Raw genomic sequence first — 19,744 nt, 5'->3', positions numbered from 1 at the left:
TGGGACCTATCAGAGATGTAGAAGTGAAATTGATTGAAGATGCATGGGATATTGGAAGAATTTTAAATGAATTTTTTGTCTCCATATTCACAAAAGAAAGGGATGAAATGGATATAGTAATTCAAGAGGAGCAGTGAGAAATATTGGACAAAATAATCATAAATAGGGAGGACCTGCTCGAGGAGGTAGAAGCCTTGAAAGTGGATAAGCCACCAGGGCCGGATGAATTGTTCCCTAGGATGTTAGAGGAAGTCAGGAAGAAAATAGCAGATACTCTGAAGATTATTTCCCAATCTTGACTAGACACAGATGAGGTGATGGGTGACTAGATGAATGCAAATATGGTTCAATTGTTTAAACAGGTACAAAAGAAATGCTAAACAAATATAGACCAGTAGTGGGCAAATTGTTAGAATCATTTGTGAGAGATCAGATAAACTGTCACCTCAAAATGCATGGGCAAATCATGGATAGTCAGCATGGCTTTGTTCTGGGAAGATCATGCCTTATAAATTTGATTGAATTCTTTGAGGAAGTGATGAGGAAGATCAATGAGGATAGTGCAGTGGATGTTGTCTACAGGGATACAGGCTAATGTGTCGAATTGGATCCAGCAGGAAACAAAGGGTAATGGCTGATGGTTGCCTTTGCAAATGGAAAGCTGTTTCAAGTGGTGTTCCACAGGACTCGGTGTTAGGACTCCTGTTTTTTGTTTTACACATTAACAATTTGAACTTGATTGTGGGGACACCATTGGGAAATTTGTAAATGACACAAAAACTGACCATGTACTAGATAGTGCAGAGCATAGCTGTAAGCTTCAAAATAATAGAGAAGGCAGGAAAATGGCAAATGGAGTTCAACTCTGATAAGTGTGAGGTAATGCATAAAGAGAGGTAAAACAGTCTGATATATCGCAATTGTTCAGTTCTCATGTAATCTTGCATTATAAGAAAATTGCGCATTAGCAAGGCCATTTAAACTGATGGGGCCAAAATCGTGTTATAATCAATTTGTGTTGAACATTAGTTAGTGATAGATTTAGCAATTCAGAAAGACAACAGAAACAAGGATTAAAAGGCATGTAACAAAAGAAATTGATGGGGCTGAACTTATAACAGAGCTGACTTCACTGGCAAATCTAGAAAAATACAAGGGAAGATTCTTTGCCTCTGTATTCACAAAAGGAATGGGATGATCTGGATATAGTAATCCAAGATGAGCAGTGTGAAATATTGGACAAAATAATCATAACAAGAGAGGAAGTATTAGAGGAGTTCTTGTAAGTGGATACGTCACCAGGGACAGATGGATTGTTCCCTAGGATGCTGAAGAGCGTCAGGGAGGAAACAGCAGATGTTGTGAGGATTATTCTCCAATCTTCACAAGGCACAGGTGTGGTGGTTGAGGAATGCAAATGTGTTTCTGTTATTTAAAAAAGGTAGAAAAGGAATGCCAAAGAATTATAGGCCTGTTAGCCTTACTTCACTGATAGACAAATAGTTAGAAACAATTCTGAGCGATCAGATAAACTGTCATTTAGAAATGCAAGGATTAGTCAGGCATAGCCAGCAGGTTAAGGGAAGGTTATGATTTAGAAATTTGATTGAATTATTTGAGAAAGTGATGAAGAGGATCAATGAGGGTAGTGTAGTGGATATTGTCTAAATGAATTTAAAAGGAATGCGCAATAAATGGGAATTTACTGAGGGGGATAGATGAAGTGAGAGATCTTGGCAGGTCCCTAGAGGTAGCAGTACAGGTAGATAATGTTGTAAAGAAGACAGATGGAATGTTCTCCTTCATTGGCAGACATGTGGAATAAAAAAGTAAGGGTGTAATGATGACACTATACAGGACATTGATAAGGTAAAAACAATGACTGCAGATGCTGGAAACCAGATTCTGGATTAGTGGTGCTGGAAGAGCACAGCAGTTCAGGCAGCATCCAAGGAGCTTTGAAATCGACGTTTCGGGCAAAAGCCCTTCATCAGGAATAAATTCCTGATCAATTTATTCCTGATGAAGGGCTTTTGCCCAAAACGTCGATTTCAAAGCTCCTTGGATGCTGCCTGAACTGCTGTGCTCTTCCAGCACCACTAATCCAGGACATTGGTAAGGTAACAGCTGGATTATTGTACACTGTTCTGGTCACCACATCACCGGAAAGATGCAATTGCTCTGGAGAGAGTGCAGAGATTTACTAGAATGTTGCAAGGGCTGGAGAATTCCACAATATGGAGAGATTGGGGTTGTTTTCCTTGGAATAGAGAAGGCTGAGAGGTAACATGATTGAGGTATACCAAACTGTGTGGGGTAGAGATAGAGTGACAGGAGGAACCTGTTTCCCTTGGCAGAGAGTTCAAAAACTAGGGGTCATCAATTCAAGCTAAGATGCTGAAGGAATAGAGGGGACATTGAGGAAAAATGTATTTACGCAGAGGGTGGTGTGTGTCTGGAATTCTCTGCCTGAATTGTTTGTGGAGGCAAAGACCCTTATTTCTTTCAAACAGTCCTGAGACCTGCACATTAAGTGCTATAAGCTGCATGGCTAATGGCCAGAAAGATGGGATTAGAAAGGGGATCTGGGTGTCTTTGGGTCAGAATAGACAAGTCAGAATAGACAATGGCCCCCTTGCATGTTGTTTTATTTCTATGGTTCTATGGTACTATATCAACTCAAGAGTTCAAATGCCAGCGCCTATAAATCATGACAACCCACAATGGAAATAGCAATCGTTTCAACTGCGATTTCAGTTCAGTGTTAATTTAGCTACTAGAAAAGTATGTAAAGGATATTTTACAGTTGTGTAGTGTCTGTCATTCTATTAATTCAATTATTAGCATTTTTTGTTATGGAACTTACTATAAGAAAATGGCTATCAGCTGTCATCTTGATGTAGGGCTACTGAAATTGTTGCGGCAAAAGCAATGAACTTCAAAAAAGAAGGTTCTCCCCCACATAGTTCTCATGGTGTACAGCATACTGCTACAGCAAAAGGCAGTCTTGTAAAACTGGTGCCAAGTCATATTTTCTGGAGGTAGATAGAGTTTCAATTTACACCTATTATTCCCCAACTAGTTTCAGTCAAGGCTGGTATGCTTATTCCATCTTCACCCATTACCCCTTTGATATTCTTTACCTTAAGTAACACAAGCATTCAAGATTCACTCATAAATATTACTGAAAGATGGAAATCAAAATTATAAATGCCTCATTCATTTAATGAGAAAATGTATGATACTAATACATCAGGTTTCTTAAAAAACTCTGAATATTATTTAATTTGTTTCATTTTTAAACATGCAGTTCATTTATACATATGTAGTTTTGTGTGATCTGAATAGACTATGAGAATAATGAGCTATTGACATCATGCTCTCCTCATTCAATTCCTGATATTGAGAGTTGATAGGCTAACAGCAGCACCTTTGAATTACAAACTTCAACTTTATTATATGAAACCCTTCCTGATGGAGTTTTATGAGAATCTGCTAACGATCAGAAAGTGAAAAATGTTCAGGATTCACAATTTTATTTCCCAATGATTCCAACAATGCTGGATTCTGAATGTATGTTGAACTCCCAATGTACAAGTAATGTATGGTTTGTGCACCATATGTAGAAACCACATGTGGGGCTAATCTTAGAAGGCTAACGGCATTCACCACTCGGTGTAGTCTTTCAACTTCACACTTCATTGTTTCACTCATACCTTTCCCCCCACTGCCCTCCTCCCTTTCCTCTCTCTCCCCCTCTCTAATTTCTAAATGTTCTAAATGTTACCACCCGACAAGCTTTTCATCACTCTCAAATGCCATAAGCACACCGCAAACCGCAAAGAGCTTTGTAATATCAGGTCCATCTGATGCCAGTATGCTTTGTGAAGCAATTTTCTGAGAACACAGTAATTAGTCAGTACTCATGGGCTGCATATTTGTTGCTTATTAAAACAAATTAAGTGCTATTTTGAATATGCTTGGCCCATAAGTCCATGTGGTTTCCATTGAGTGGCTTATTTTTTGCAAACAAGCTAATAATTACCTTTTTTTGTTTCATTATAGTTGAGGATTTTTTTCTGTTTAGCTAAGGCAGGATGCAGTAATAAGAGACAGTTGCTGAAAATAGGCCTAACAGGAGTAAATGCTGCATGTCTATGAGCATGTGTGTGTGGGCATCTTATTTAAATGACTAGGGCTGAGGTTGGGGAGAGCAATGTAACTCTTGAACAATACAATTCCATTCCATACAGCTGGATTACCAGATAATTTGTAAGATAATTACCTTGCTTCAAACAAATTCAATAAAACAATTGTAATACCATTTGATAGTTACAAAAAATTCAACCTCTCAAAATATGCAGAAAGGAGATCAAATGTAACAAAACGTGTTATGACTTATAAGTTTTCTAACTTAAGTTTGGTGAAAAAAAACCAGAAGTAAACAATTAAATGGTCAGTAGGGAATGAAAAAGAACGATACTCCCAATTTATCTTAATATCTATTTCTTACCTCCTCAAGACGCAGTCAGTGGCTTCCCTGAAATATGATATTGGGATCAGTGATACCACAACAAGTAGAAATACCCTTGATTTAACCTCTGGTCTTTGCTAATCTAAAGCAGGTCAGTAATAGGGCCATGACTTTTTGCCTTAAACAACCTGACCTCCGCACTCCTGATTTATACCAGAAAGTGCATATATAGATGTCAGGTGATGTTAGGATCAGGTTATGATATACTCTGCAGCCATGCAGGCTGCTAAAATTTACCAGATGGCTTTAGGTGTGAAGAACAGTTACTTAGACAGGGAAGGATTGAATTATACAGGAGCATGAGGCCACGTTCCTGTAAGGAGATCGGGGACAAAGTTGAGTATGGTAGCCATTACAAAAGAGAAAGTGCTAGAAAAAATTGATAAATCTCCTGGCCCTGATGGGCTACATCCTAGAGTTCTGAGGGAGGTGGCTGAGGAAATAGCAGAGGTTCTGACTGTAATCTTTCAAAAATCACTGGAGTCAGGGAAAGTCCCAGATGATTGGAAAATCGCTGTTGTAGCCCTCTTGTTCAAGAAAGGATCAAGACAAAAGACAGAAAATTATAGATCGGTTAGCCTAACCTCGGTTGTAGGTAAAATTCTAGAATCCATCTTGAAGGATGAGATTTCTAAATTCTTGGAAGTGCAGGGTCAGATTAGAACAAGTCAGCATGGATTTAGTAACCATGATTCGGAGATGCCGGTGTTGGACTGGGATGTACAAAGTTAAAAATCACACAACACCAGGTTATAGTCCAACAGGTTTAATTGGAAGCACACTAGCTTTCAGAGCGACCGTCACTCCGAAAGCTAGTGTGCTTCCAATTAAACCTGTTGGACTATAACCTGGTATTGTGTGATTTTTAACTCTGGATTTAGTAAGGGCAGGTCGTGCCTGACAAACCTGTTTGAATTTTTGGAAGAGGTAAAAAGTAGGTTAGACCATGGAAACCTAGTGGATGTAATCTATCTAGACTTTCAAAAGGCCTTTGATAAGGTGCCTCTTGATAGGGAGGCTGCTGAGTAAGGTGAGGGCCCATGGTGCTATTGGCATGCATTGAGGATCAGCTGTCTGACAGAAGGCAGAGAGTCGGGATAAAAGGTTCTTTTTCAAAATGGCAGCCAGTGACTAGTGGTGTCCTGCAGGGTTCAGTATTGGGTCCGCAGCTATTCACTTCATATATTAATGACCTGGATAAAGTGACCGGGGGCATTCTGGTGAAGTTTGCAGATGATATGAAGTTAGGTGGGCAGGCAGATAGTTCTGAGGAGGTGGAGAGGCAATTTAGAAGAGTCATTCAGGAAATGGCTGATGAAATTCAACATGAGCAAATGCGAGGTCTTGCACTTTGGAAAAAAGAATACAAGCATGGACCATTTTCTAAACGGTGAGAAAATTCATAAAGCCAAAGTACAAAGGGATCTGGGAGTGTTAGTCCAGGATTCTCTGAACGTTAACTTGTAGGTTGAGTCTGTGATTGAGTCTGTGATTATATCTCAAGAGGGTTGAATATAAAAGCAGTGATGTGCTTCTGAGACTTTATAAAGCTTTAGTTAGGCCCCACTCAGAATATGGTGTCCAATTTTAAGCCCCACACCTCAGGAAAGACATACTGGCACTGGAGCATGTCCAGCGGAGATTCACACGGATGATCCCTGGAATGGTAGGTCTAACATATGATTTACAGCTGAGGATCCTGGGATTGTATTCATTAGAGTTTAGAAGGTTGAAGGGAGATCTAATAAAAACTTACAAGATAATGCATGCATTTGAAAGGGTGGACGCTGGGAATTTGTTTCTGTTAGATGGGGAGACTAGGACTGTGGGCACAACTTTAGAATTAGAGGGGGTCAATTTAGAATGAAAATGAGGAGACATTTCTTTAGCTAGAGAGTGGTGGGCCTGTGGAATTATTGCCACGGAGCGCAGTGAAGGCCGGGATGTTAAATGTCTTCAAGGCCGAGATTGATAAATTCTTGATCTTGCAAGGAATTAAGGGCTACGGGGAGAGTGTAGGTAAGTGGAGTTGAAATGCCTATCAGCCACGATTAAATGGCAGAGTGGACTCGATGGGCCGAATGGCCTTACTTCCACTCTTGTGTCTTATGGTCTTATGCTTCTGAAGGAGAACAACAAAGAGAGAAAATTGAGGGTGTTGAAGAATCAGTTTCTGAATTTAAAAAAAATAGTAAATTAAATTTGGACAGAATTTCCAGAGTAAATGGTGAATTATAAAAGGGAAAGTTTATCGTTGTGTGACTGAAAAAGATTGCATGCTGGATTGAGGATGAGCGGGATGAGCTGTTCATCTGCTTTATGATAGATTATTTGCCATGATCTTCTGTTATTTGATCAGCATCCTGTAATCGGATTACAGTTGGGTCAAATTACTATCTGTGTTCACACAATCTTAGCTGGTACACTCAAGCCAGTCAAGTGGTTATGAATAAGCCTGCATTGGTTACATTTACCTCATGGTAAAAACAATGACTGCAGATGCTGGAAACCAGATTCTGGATTAGTGGTGCTGGAAGAGCACAGCAGTTCAGGCAGCATCCAAGGAACTTCGAAATCGACGTTTCGGGCAAAAGCCCTTCATCAGGAAGTCCTTTTGCCCGAAACGTCGATTTCGAAGCTCCTTGGATGCTGCCTGAACTGTTGTGCTCTTCCAGCACCACTAATCCAGAATACATTTACCTTATGTCATAGTGTACAGGATTTGATCATTTAGTTCATGCACTGTGTACGACAGTCAAATTACATTAGCCTCATTCATGTGGTTCTTCCAGCAACACGTGTTCTTTCAGAATGCTTTATTCATTTGGTATTCTGTTCATTCAATAGTTGTGGCAGTAAAAAATCTTTGTTAATAGCTTCCACTGTGAATTGAAACTTTACTATAACTCATTTTAAAAGGACATGAAATGGGCTCATATCCACAAATTTCTACAACCAGAACAGCAGCAACAATTTGCACAAAAAATGTGCCTTTAATGTCACAAAATTGGAATAATTAGCGAATGCAGCTTAACATGTGGCTGCGAGACTGGTGCAGGAGGGAGGGCTTCAGGTACCTAGACCATTGGGATACCTTCTGGAGAAGGTGGGACCTGTTCATGAAGGATGGGTTGCACCTGAATTGGAGGGGCACAAATGTCCTGGGTGGGAGATTTGCTCGTGTGATTCAGGAGAGTTTAAACTAGATTGGCAGGAGGGTGGGAATCAGAGCCACATGTCTCAGAGGGGGACAGTTGCAGTTGTTGCGAATGATGCACGCATTTATTCCTCTGAGACATGTAAGAAGGGATAAGATTAAGGAACCTTGGATGACGAGAACAGAGGAGCTTCTCATCAAAAGGAAGAAGGCAGCTTATGTATGGGGGATTGAACACAGCTTTAGAGGATTACAGGCTTGCTAGAAAGGAGCTCAGAAATGGACTGAGGAGAGCCAGGAGGGGGTACGAAAAAGGCTTGGCAGGAAGGATTAGAGAGAACCCAAAAGCATTTTACTCACACATGAGGAATAAGAGAATGATCAGGGAGAAGGTAGGGCTGATCAGGGATAGCGGAGGGAACTTGTGCATGGAGTCTGAGCAAATAGGGGAAGCTCTAAATGAGTTTGTTGCTTTGGTTTGCACTGAGGAAAGGGAACTTGTTGTGAATGACAACTTTGAGGAGCTGGGATACAGTCTTGATCAGATCAAGATTGATGAAGCTGATGTGCTGGAAATTTTGGAAAACATTAAGATTGATAAGTCCCCAGGGCCAGACCAGATTTCCCAGGCTGTTCCGGGAAACGAGAAAGGAGGTTGCTAAGCTGCTGGCGAGGATATTTGCCTCCTCACTCTCCATAGGAGTCATACCGGAGGATTGGAAGGAGGCGAATGTTGTTCCTCTTTTCAAGAAGGGTAATAGGGAAATTCCTGGCAATTACAGAGCAGTCAGTCTTAAGTCTGTGGTCAGCAAAGTTTTGGAAAGAATTCCGAGGGATAGGATTTATGACTATTTGGCAAAGCATAGCGTGATTAAAGGCTGTCAACATGGCTTTGTGGGGCAGGTCATGCCTCACAAATCTTACTAAGTTCTTCAAGAAGGTGACAAGACAGGTCGATGAAGGTTGAGCAGTGGGTGTGGTGTATGTGGACTTCAGCAAGGCATTTGATAGGGTTCCCCATGGTAGGCTCATTCATAAAGTCAGGAAGTATGGGATACAGGGAGATTTGGCTATCTGGATTCAGAATTGGCTGGCTGACAGAAGGCAGAGAGTGGTTGTAGATGGGAAGTATTCTGCCTGGAGGTCAGTGTTGAGTGGGGTCCCGCAGGGCTCTGTTCTTGGGCCTCTGCTCTTTATAGTTTTTACAAATGACTTGGACGAGGAGGTTGAGGGGTGGGTTAGTAAATTTGCAGATGACACAAAGGTTGGAGGTGCTGACGATAGTATCGAGGGCTATTGCAGGCTGCAGCGCAACATAGACAGGATGCAGAGCTGAGCTGAGAAATGGCAGATGGAGTTCAACCTGGATAAATGCGAAGTGATGCATTTTGGAAGATCGAACTCGAATGCTGAATATAGGATTAAAGACAGGATTCTTGGCAGTGTGGAGGAACAGAGGGATCTGGGTGTGCAAGTACATAGATCCCTCAAAGTTGCCACCCCAGTGGATAGGGTTGTTAAGAAAGCATATGGTGTTTTGGCTTTCATTAACAGGGGGATTGAATTTAAGAGCCACAAAGTTTTGCTACAGGTGAGACCACACTTAGAATATTGTGTCCAGTTCTGGTCGAGCTACTATAGGAAAGATACAGAGACTTTGGAGAAAATGCAAAGAAGGTTTACCAGGAAGCCGCCTGGACTGGAGGGCTTGTCTTATGAAGAAAGGTTGAAAAAGCTCGGATTTTTCTCTCTGGAGAGAAGGAGGAAGAGAGGAGACCTGATCGAGGTGTACAAGGAAATGAGTGGCATAGATAGAGTCAATATCCAGAGACTTTTCCCCAGGGCAAGATTGACTGGTACGAGAGGGTCATAGTTTTAAGATATTAGGGGAAAGGTTTAGTGGAGATGTCAGAGGTAGGTTCTTTACACAAAGAGTTGTGAATGCATGGAATGCGTTGCCAGATATGGTGGTGGAAGCGAAGTCATTGGTGACATTTAAGCGACTGCTGGACAGGCACATGGAGAGCAATGAGTTGAGGGGTGCGTAGATAAAGTTATTATATTTCACATTAGGATTAAACCTCGGCACAACATTTTGGGCCATTGTGCTGTACTTTTCTATGTTCTATGTTCTAAATGTCTAATTGCGCTGGACAGAGGGATAAAGAAAACATCTTAAGCCAAACACACATTGTTTGACCTTGACCTTGGTCAAACAATGTGGGTAGTAAGATATTAAAGAAGGAAAAGCAGGGGGAAAATTGGAAGAGGTTGGGGTTAGGTTTGGGGAAGGGAGTGAGACAACAGCAACAGAACTTGGCCAACAGTGCGCTAAAAGAGGCAAATAAGATTACAGTCATATGTGACCGGAGTCAGGGCAATACAGGGCATACAGGGTAATGCAGGAGGGCCAGGACAAAGGAATAGGGAAGACAACAGAGGAATTTAAACTCAAGGATGCAGCATGGTGGTCTGTTGGTGTCAGGGTGATGATAAACTAGGGGTTGGTTTGGAATGGGATTATGTTCAACAGAGAACTGGAGGAACTGATGTTCAAGGACAATAACAAATGGGAGACCAGCCAGAATCACCATGACACAAACTTTAATTGTCAGCTTGTGTTTAAAATCATTCCAGCCCTAGCTTCCCATCTCTCTGACATTCTTCATTCCCGACAAATGTCTCTCCTTGTACTTTCTATTCCTCTGACTCTTGTCATTTGAGCCCATATTCTAACCCACTGTTGGTGCCTGCACACTCTGCTGCTGAGTCAGGACAGCATTGAACCAAATGTGTCAGATTTAATCATTCATGACAAATTCAGCAACACATCGGCTTTGGTGAGCTGGAGATGGGTGACATATGGCTTTTGTGATAAAGAGGATATGGAATCAAAAGTTCAGTTTGGGATGAAACAGGATGTGAGGCTGCAAAGAGTCTGAAATGTCTGGCTGAGGAGAGACAGGCAATGACCAAGGAGTCTGTGGTGGGACCATACTCAACAGCTCCTGTCTTCTCAACATTTAGCTGGAGTAAATAAACAGTTCATTCCAGACAACTATAACAAGGATACAAACAGGATAAAGCTGCCCCTATTCTGCCTCATGAAGATGTAAAAACGTCAGCCTCAAAAGAACTCTGTGAATCTCCTCACCTTTTTTCATGTGGTTATCTCCAGTAAGTCTGACAAATTAGTGGTTCTGAGTAAATCATAGACATTTTCTGTTTTGCAGAGTCACATACTCCAGGAGCATTAATTATACTAAGTCTTTACACCTAGAAGCTGGGAATCTTGACAGAAAGATCCCACTATTATCTGCACAAAATGTGTTCAAAATCAGCTGGCACCTGTGGAAGTAGCACAAAGCTTATTCTCAGAATAATTCCCTTGAAGCGTTGTTGCTCCTGGTCTACCATGAACAATAATTCAAAGAATTGAATAAACTGACCACAAACAAACCCTCTGTACTCTATTGATATCAATGTATTTTTTGGTGAAAATACTGGTGACACGGCTAATGGTGAGGAGAATGATCAGGCAAACTCACAGATGAATGGCTTGACACTGCTGTGGATGTGCTTGTGTTGCTTGAGACCTGAGGAAGTGGCGAATGTCTTTCCACATTCTGGACAGGCGTGGGCCCGAGCACCAACATGCTGTGAGCGAATGTGTCTCTGCAGATTGCTGGGGTCTGTAAAAACCTGCTGGGGAATAGTAAAGAAATCTGATGCAGGGAGGTGAAGCAAACGATGTCTTCAATTTATGCACATCAATGTTCAGGTTTTTATACTAACATGGAGCTCTGTTTCTGAATACAGCAATTTAGTTTAACACCAACTTTGAATTGGCTTTACCTTCATTTTGTGCTTAGCAGGTTCTCCTTCTCCCATCTGGTACTGTGCCAACGTATGATCCAGAATCAGTACGGTAAGAATAATTTGTAATTTCTTTAAAATGTCTTAGGTATCTCTAATTACTTTGAAGAATATTTTACAAAGACCTAAGTTTTCATAAATTATAATTTTCCTGGATAAAAATATTTAACCGTATGATCTGTTGACTTGGCCTGGAAGCAATACCAACGAGGAGGCAGTTAACATCTGAAGGTCATGTTGCTGGTGAAAAGACCCGGAGGTAGAAGGCAATCTGCATACAGATACAAGAGTCCTTGGTGGTAATATATGAGCAGACTGAAAATTGCCAAAATTTTGGAAACATGTGTGCATAGATTGGAGATGCTAAACAGCTGGGGGTTTTATCTGAAGTGGCCAAACCATGAACGAAAATGTTACTGGTTGGTCAGTTGAAAAGGAACTTTGGACAGCTACACTATCAAGAGTGTTGTGACCAAGGGAAAAAGAGTTCATGAAAGTGTATTTTGTTGATATTAATCTCACTCTTGAGTTTCAAAGGTCTCAGTCATTTTTGAACAGATCTCCTAACTTTTCCAATGGGAATAAAGACAAGCAGTTGGTGGAACAACACAGATATAAAATGCCATTAATCCTCAAAGAGAATTTTTGTGATTGTATACGATATATCTTTGTGTCATTGATTACTTAAAGTGAATATTACCCTTTCAAGCAGCATTTGAAGTAGCATTGTTTGTTAATTTATTTTAATTTACTGTACTTCTGATTCATGTTAAAGCAAAATTTACAAACACAAATCTTTTTGGCAATTTCTTCATTTGTGGATCCTTCAGTAAAATGGGTTATTTTGATTTACAGTTTTGCTGTAGAGATCATAGCACAATGTATGGGACCAGGAATCCATAGTTTAACAATGGTCATTTATATATTTATATCAGTTGGCACTTTATGTACTGATCTGCAAATACACCAAAATGAAGTTAATTTTGAAGTGTAAAATTTAATATAATTAGTAAACATACATTTAAATGTATAATAGAAAAGATTGACTGCAATATCTAATCTACCTTAATATGAGGGTTGAATACACACTGCCAGTAGGTAAAGTCACAACCTGTAGGGTTGTGACTATGTGCATTGCCCCCTACTGGCTTAGCAGAATTTTCTCTATGATTTCATTCTATAGTAGCCCACTAAATTAAGGTCAGGATTTTATTTTTAAAATATCTACAAGTTAACATATACTTCGGCATAAATTGAAGGATTTCTAACACAGATCTTACAGCATTTAAATTTGTCAGAACATTTTGATCGTCTATGACATTATAAACCAGGTGAAAGCAACCAATTTTACATTCCTCTGTTTCCTTTAAGAGAAATAAAAATACAAGTGATTTGAAACAGGCTGATAATTTGATATTACCCAATTTACACTATTTCACAATTTTCTTTGGATGCTGAAGTCACTGAAAAAAACACTTCATTTTTAGATAGTAAAATTGTTTTACTTTTAAAGCTATTTTTAATGTTTTTGCAAACATTTTAAGATTGCAAATGGATACCAAAATGTCAAATTCATATTTGGAATCCAATTCTGGCTGGAACTTAATCTTGCTACAATTACATTCCTTCTTTCTTTCAGAACTTGGCATTCTTTGTGAACTTCTCATACTTTTTTACCCCAACCTGGTACCAGTGAGAAAAGTAAAGCAAGTGAAACCCGTCACCATACCTTGGCGCAGTTTTCACACTCGTAGTGCTTGCCGCTGTCATGTGACATTTGGTGTCGAATAAGATTTGATTTCCAATTGAAGGCTTTTGGGCACTGGTCACACTTATATTCTCGCTCCTCTGTGTGAGTCAACAGGTGTCTGTCCAAGCTGTAGAATCAGAAGTAGAGAGCTCATCAACCAATTTCTCTGTAGCAGAGGCACATATTACTACTGACTGACATTTCTGCACTGAGTACCAGCATGTGAATGAGCTTTTATCTCAACATCTTTCTCAGAGTAAAATGAAGCACTGGTATTATAGAATTATCAAACATGTTTGTCAATGAAGGAGGCCACTCAGCTCATCATGTTTGGACTGGGAAAGAAGGAACAACCCAGCATGATACCAACTTTCTGCATTAATCCATTAGGTTGCAGGTCATAGCTCATCAAGTAGTCATTCAAGTAGTTTTTTTTTAATGTGATGAGGTTAAAAACTGTCTTGTCATCTCCTCCTTCAAACTAATGCAACAGGGGGTTGGGAGCCTGAATCGTAGTTCCAATGTAAAGGAGGTTAAATCTAGTGAGGTCAGATATAGGTTTACAAGGTCACGAGAGGGCACTGGCAATCAGGGTGTTGGTTTGAAATGTGTGTACTTCAATGCCAGGAGCATCCGGAATAAGGTGGGTGAACTTGCAGCTTGGGTTGTTACCTGGGATTTCGATGTTGTGGCCATTTCAGAGACATGGCTAGAGGAGGGACAGGAATGGTTATTGCAGATTCCGGGATTTAGATGTTTCAGTAAGAACAGAGAAGATGGTAAAAGAGGGAGAGTGTGGCATTGTTAATCAAGGATGGTATTGCAGCAGCTGAGAGAACGTTTGAGGACTCATCCATTGAGATAGTTTGGGCTGAGGTTAGAAACAGGAAAGGAGAGTTTGAGAGTTTTCTATAGACCTCCAAATTGTTCCAAGGATGTACAGGAAAGGATAGCAAAGATGATTCTTGAAAGGAGCGAGAGTAACAGTAGTTGTTATGGGGGTCTTTAACTTCCCCAATATTGACTGGGAATACTATAGTTCAAGTAGTTGAGATGGGTCAATTTTTGTCCAATGTATGCAGGAGGGTTTTCTGACACAGTATGTGGACAGGCCAACAAGGGGCGATGCCATATTGGATTTGGTACTGGGCAATGAACCTGGCCAGGTGTTAGATTTAGAGGTACGTGAGCATTTTGACAATAGTGAGCACAATCAGGTTATGTTTACAATGGTAATGGGCAGGGATAGGTACATACCACAGGGGAAGAGGTATAACTGGGGGAAAGGCAATTGTGATGCGATTAGGCAAGATTTAAGATGCATAGGATGGGGAAGCAAACTGCAGGGGATGGACACATATGAAATGTGGAGCTTATTCAAGGAACAGCTACTGCGGGTCCTTGATAAGTATATACCTCTCAGGCAGGGAGGTAGTTGTCTAGAGAGGGAGCCATGGTTTACTAAAGAGGTTGAGGCCCTTGTCAAGGGGAAGAAGAAGGCTTATGTTAGGATGAGGCGTGAAGGCTCAGTTAGGGGGCCTGGAGAGTTATAGGTTAGCCAGAAAAGATCTAAAGAGAGGGCAAAGAAGTGCCAGGAGGGGACATGAGAAGTTGTTGGCAGATAAGATCAAGGAAAACCCTAAGGCCTTCTATAGGTATGTCAGGAATAAAAGAATGACTAGAGTAAGATTAGGGCCAATCAAAGATAGGAGTGTGTGGAAGCTGAGGACATAAGGGAAGTGCTTAATGAATACTTTTCGTCAGTATTCACATTGGAAAAGGACAATGTTAGTGAGATTATGGAGATAAAGGCTACTAAATTAGATGGGATTGCGGTTGACAACGAGGAGATTTTAACAATTTTGGAAGATCTGAAAATAGATAAGACCCTTGGGTCAGATGGGATTTATCCTTGGAATCTTTGAGTAGCCAGGGAGGAGATTTCAGAGCCTTTGGCTTCGATCTTAATGTCATCATTGTCTACAGGGATAGTGCCAAAAGTTTGAAGGTAGCAAACGTTGTTCCTGTGTTTAAGAAGGGGAGTCGAGACAAACCTAGTAATTATAGCCCATGAGCCTTATTTCGGTTGTGGGTAAGGTGTTGGAAAAGGTTATGAGATGGGATCTATAATCATCTGGAAAGGAATAATTTGATTAGAGATAGTCAATAGGGTTTTGTGAAAGATAGGTTGTGCCTAACTAACCTTATTGAGTTCTTTGAGAATGTGACGAAACAGGTGGATGAAGGTAAAGCGGTGTATATGGACTTCAGTAAGGCGTTTGATAAGGTTCCACACGGTAGACTATTGCAGAAAATACAGAGTTTCAGGATTGAAGGTGATTTAGCGATTTGGATCAGAAATTGAGTAGCTGAAAGAAGAAAGAGGGTGGTGGTTAATGAGAAATGTTCATCCTGGAGCTCAGTTCCTAGCGGTGAGCCGCAAGGATCTGTTTTGGGGCCACTGCTGTTTGTCATTTTTATAAATGATCTGGATGTGGGCGTACAGATGGGTTAGTAAATTTATGGATGACACCAAGGTAGTCAGAGTTGTACTGAAGGATGTTGTGGGTTACAGAGGGACATGGATATGATGCAGAGCTGGGCGGAGAAGTTGCAATTGGACTTTAATGTGGAAAAGTGTGAGGTAGTTCACTTTGGAAGAAATAACATGAATGCGGAGTACTGGGCTAATGGTAAAATTCTTGGCAGTGTAGATGAACAGAGGGATCTCGGTGTCTCGGTGCATAAATCCCTGAAAGTTGCCACCCAGGTTGATAGGATTGTTAAGAAGACACATAGTGTGTTGGCATTTATTGGTAGGGGATTGAGTTTTGGAGCCACGAGGTCATGTTTCAGTTATACAAGAGACTGGTAAGGCGCACCTGGAGAATTGTGTGCAGTTCTGGTCACCACATTATTGGAAGGATGTGGAAAGGCTTCAGAGGAGATTTACTAAGATGATGCCTGGTGTGGAGGGAAGGTCTTAAGAGGAAAGGCTGTTTTCATTGGAGAGAAGGTTGAGAGGTGACTTAATTGAGACGTAAAAGCTAATCAGAGGGTTAGATAGGGTGGACAGTGAGAGCTCTTTTCCTCAGATGTTGAAGGCTAACACAAGGGGACATAGCTTAAATCGAGGGGTGATAGATTTAGATTAGATTACTTACAGTGTGGAAACAGGCCATTCGGCCCAACAAGTCCACACCGACCCGCCAAAGCGTAACCCACCCATTCTCCTACATTTACCCCTTTACCTAACACTACGGGCAATTTAGCATGGCCAATTCACCTGACCTGCACATCTTTGGACTGTGGGAGGAAACCGGAGCACCCGGAGGAAACCCACACAGACACGGGGAGAATGTGCAAACTCCACACAGTCAGTCGCCTGAGGCGGGAATTGAACTCGGCTCCCTGACGCTGTGAGGCAGCAGTGCTAACCCCTGAGCCACCGTGCCAATATTAGGACAGATATTAGGGGTAGTTTCTTTACTCAGAGAGTTGTAGGGGTGGGGAATGGCCTGCCTGCAACAGTATAAACTTGCTGAAATTAAGGGCACTTAAATGGGCATTGGATATACATATGGATAATAATGGAATGGTGTAGATTAGATGGGCATCAGATTATTTTCACAGGTCGGCGCAACATCGAGGGCCTAAGGGCCTTTACTGCGCTGTAACATTCTATGTTCTATATTCTAATCTTTCAAACAACTACATTGAATCTATTTTCCCAGGACTTCATCTTTCTTCCCTCTTTACTCTCTTTCAGTTCCTTATAATTTGATAAGGATCAAGTAATTCACCCCCTCAGGTCTGCACTCTTCACAGGAAATAACCACGGTCTTTCAACCTTTCTACAAGGCTGAAATTTTAATACTCGCCTAAATTAAACTGTAAAGGTGTTGGAAATATTCAGCAGATCTGGCAGCATCGACAGAGGAAAGAACAGAGATAATATTACAGGGTGTGATTGACTTACTAATCTCTTTTTTGGCATAATCGCAACTTGCCTCTAATGCAGCAACCAGTCTTCACACAGTACTCAAGTGGTGGTCAAATTGTGTTGAGCAAAGCTTTCGAAAAATCTCCCAAAAAATTAAATGGTTAAAAGCAGACTCTCAATTCTTTACCCCTTAAATTGTCCAATGGACCCTCACAGCCTCCATTATTATCACCAACTGAGAATTTAGAGAGTGCAATGATTGAAGGAAGTTATTCTATTGTGGAGGGCTTCAAAACAGACTTCATCTTGCCCTCATCTACTGCTCTGGCCTGTGACTTATTCAAAGAACAAAGAAAATTGACAGCCCAGGAACAGGCCCTTCGGCCCTCCAAGTCTGAGCCGATCCAAATGCACTGTCTAAACCTGTCGGTCAATTCCTAAGCATCTGTATCCCTCTGCTCCCCATCTGCTCATGCATCTGTCCAGACGCATCTTAAATGAATCTACCGTGCCTGTCTCTACCACCTCTGCTGGCAACGCGTTCCAAACGCCCACCACCCTCTGTGTGAAGTACTTACCGCATGTATCCCCTTTAAAGTTTCCACCTCTCATTTTGAAAGCATGACCTCTCGTTATTGAATCCTTCACCCTGGGAAAAAGCTTGTCTCTATCCACACTGTCTATACCCTTCATGATTTTGTAAACCTTAATCAGGGCTCCCCTCAATTTCCTTTTTTCTAATAAAAATAAATCTAACCTACTCAACCTCTCCTCATAGCTAGCACCTTCCATACCAGGCAACATCCTCATAAACCTTCTCTGCACCCTCTCCAAAGCGTCCACATCCTTTTGGTAATGTGGCACTCAGAACTGTACACAGTATTCTAAATGCGGCCAAATCAATGTCTTGTACGATTTTAACATGACTTGCCAGCTCTTATACTCAATACACTATCCAATGAAGACTAGCATACCACGTGCCTTCTTGACCACCCTATCTGTCTGTGCAGCAAATGTCAGGGTACAATGGACCTGAACTCCCAGATCTCTCTGCTCATCAACTTTTCCCAAGGCTCTTCCATTACTATATAGTTCGCTGTAGAATTAGACTTCCCAAAATATATCACCTCACATTTGTCTGGATTGAACTCCATCTGCCACTTCTCTGCCCAACTCTCCAGTCTATCTATATTTTCCTGTATTGTCTGACAGTCCCTTATGCTTTCTGCTACTCCACCAATCTTCGTGTCATCTGCAAACTTGCTGATCATACCAACAGTGCCCTCTTCCAGATCATTTATGTATATCACAAACAACAGTGGCCCCAACATTGATCCCTGTGGAACATCACTGGTCACCTTTCTCCATTTCAAGAAACTTCCTTCAACTACTACTCTCTGTCTCCTGTTGCTCAACCAGTTCTTTATCCACATTGCTAGAATAGCCTGCACACAATGTGACTTCACTTTCTCCATTCATCTACCATGGGGATCCTTATCAAACACCTTACTAAAGTCCATTCATATGACATCTGCAGCCCTTTCTTCATCTATCAACTTGGTCACTTCCTCAAAGAACTCTATTAAGTTGGTAAGGCATGATCTCCCCCACACAAAACCATGTTGCCTATCACTGATAAGCCCATTCTTTTTCAAATATAAATAGATTTTATCCCTCAGTACCTTCTCTAGCAACTTTTCCACCACTGACATCAGGCTCACTGGTCTGTAGTCACCCAGAATATCCCTGCCATCCTTCCTGGACAGGGGGACAACATGAGCAATCCTCCAATCCTCTGGCACCTCAACTCTGTTTAAGGATGCCACAAAGATATCTGTCAGGGCCCCAGCTATTTCCACTCTTACCTCTCTCAGCAATCATGTATAGTTCCCATCCGGTTCTGGGGATTTGTCCACCTTAATAACCTCTAGTCTACCCAACACATCTTCCACATCTACTCGCAGGAACTACATACGATATGGACTGCTGCAGTTCAAGAAAGCAGATTACCACTGTAATAGCTCTACAGAGGCCAGTATCCTATCACCAAGTCCCCCTTTATTTACACAGGGAGAGTCCTTGTCACTGATCCAGCTTAAGACCATAAGACCATAAGACATAGGAGCGGAAGTAAGGCCATTCGGCCCATTGAATCCCCTCCGCCATTCAATCATGGCTGATGGGCATTTCAACTCCACTTACCCACATTCTCCCTGTAACCCTTAATTCCTTGTGACATCAAATATTTATCAATCTCTGCCTTGAAGACATTTAGCGTCCCGGCCTCCACTGCACTCCGTGGCAATGAATTCCACAGGCCCACCACTTTCTGGCTGAAGAAATGTCTCCGCATTTCTGTTTTTAATTTACCCCCTCTAATTCTAAGGCTGTGTCCATGGGTCCTAGTCTCCTCGCCTAACGGAAACAATTTCCTAGCGTCCACCCTTTCCAAGCCATGTATTATCTTGTAAGTTTCTATTAGAT

At 41.3% G+C, this 19,744-nt stretch overlaps 1 protein-coding gene across 8 annotated transcripts in view; it reads right to left on the bottom strand.

The window, feature by feature from the left end:
- The window catches only part of mecom (MDS1 and EVI1 complex locus), a 1,133,356-nt gene that overhangs the window by 149,823 nt on the left and 963,789 nt on the right, over positions 1 to 19,744 (bottom strand). For 5 of the 8 annotated variants that reach the window (XM_043702874.1, XM_043702878.1, XM_043702875.1 and 2 more), the window contains 2 exons: positions 13,297 to 13,444; positions 11,240 to 11,396 (listed from right to left, as the gene is read on the bottom strand). In XM_043702874.1, coding sequence (XP_043558809.1) covers positions 11,240 to 11,396; positions 13,297 to 13,444 — 305 coding nt within the window. The remainder of the gene's footprint in view (positions 1 to 11,239; positions 11,397 to 13,296; positions 13,445 to 19,744) is intronic. The other 3 variants (XM_043702876.1, XM_043702877.1, XM_043702880.1) reach the window with 1 other exon arrangement.

Source organism: Chiloscyllium plagiosum, chromosome 13 (genome assembly GCF_004010195.1).
Source record: "Chiloscyllium plagiosum isolate BGI_BamShark_2017 chromosome 13, ASM401019v2, whole genome shotgun sequence".
Classification (NCBI taxonomy): domain Eukaryota; kingdom Metazoa; phylum Chordata; class Chondrichthyes; order Orectolobiformes; family Hemiscylliidae; genus Chiloscyllium; species Chiloscyllium plagiosum.
This window is presented reverse-complemented; position numbering and strand designations above follow the sequence as displayed.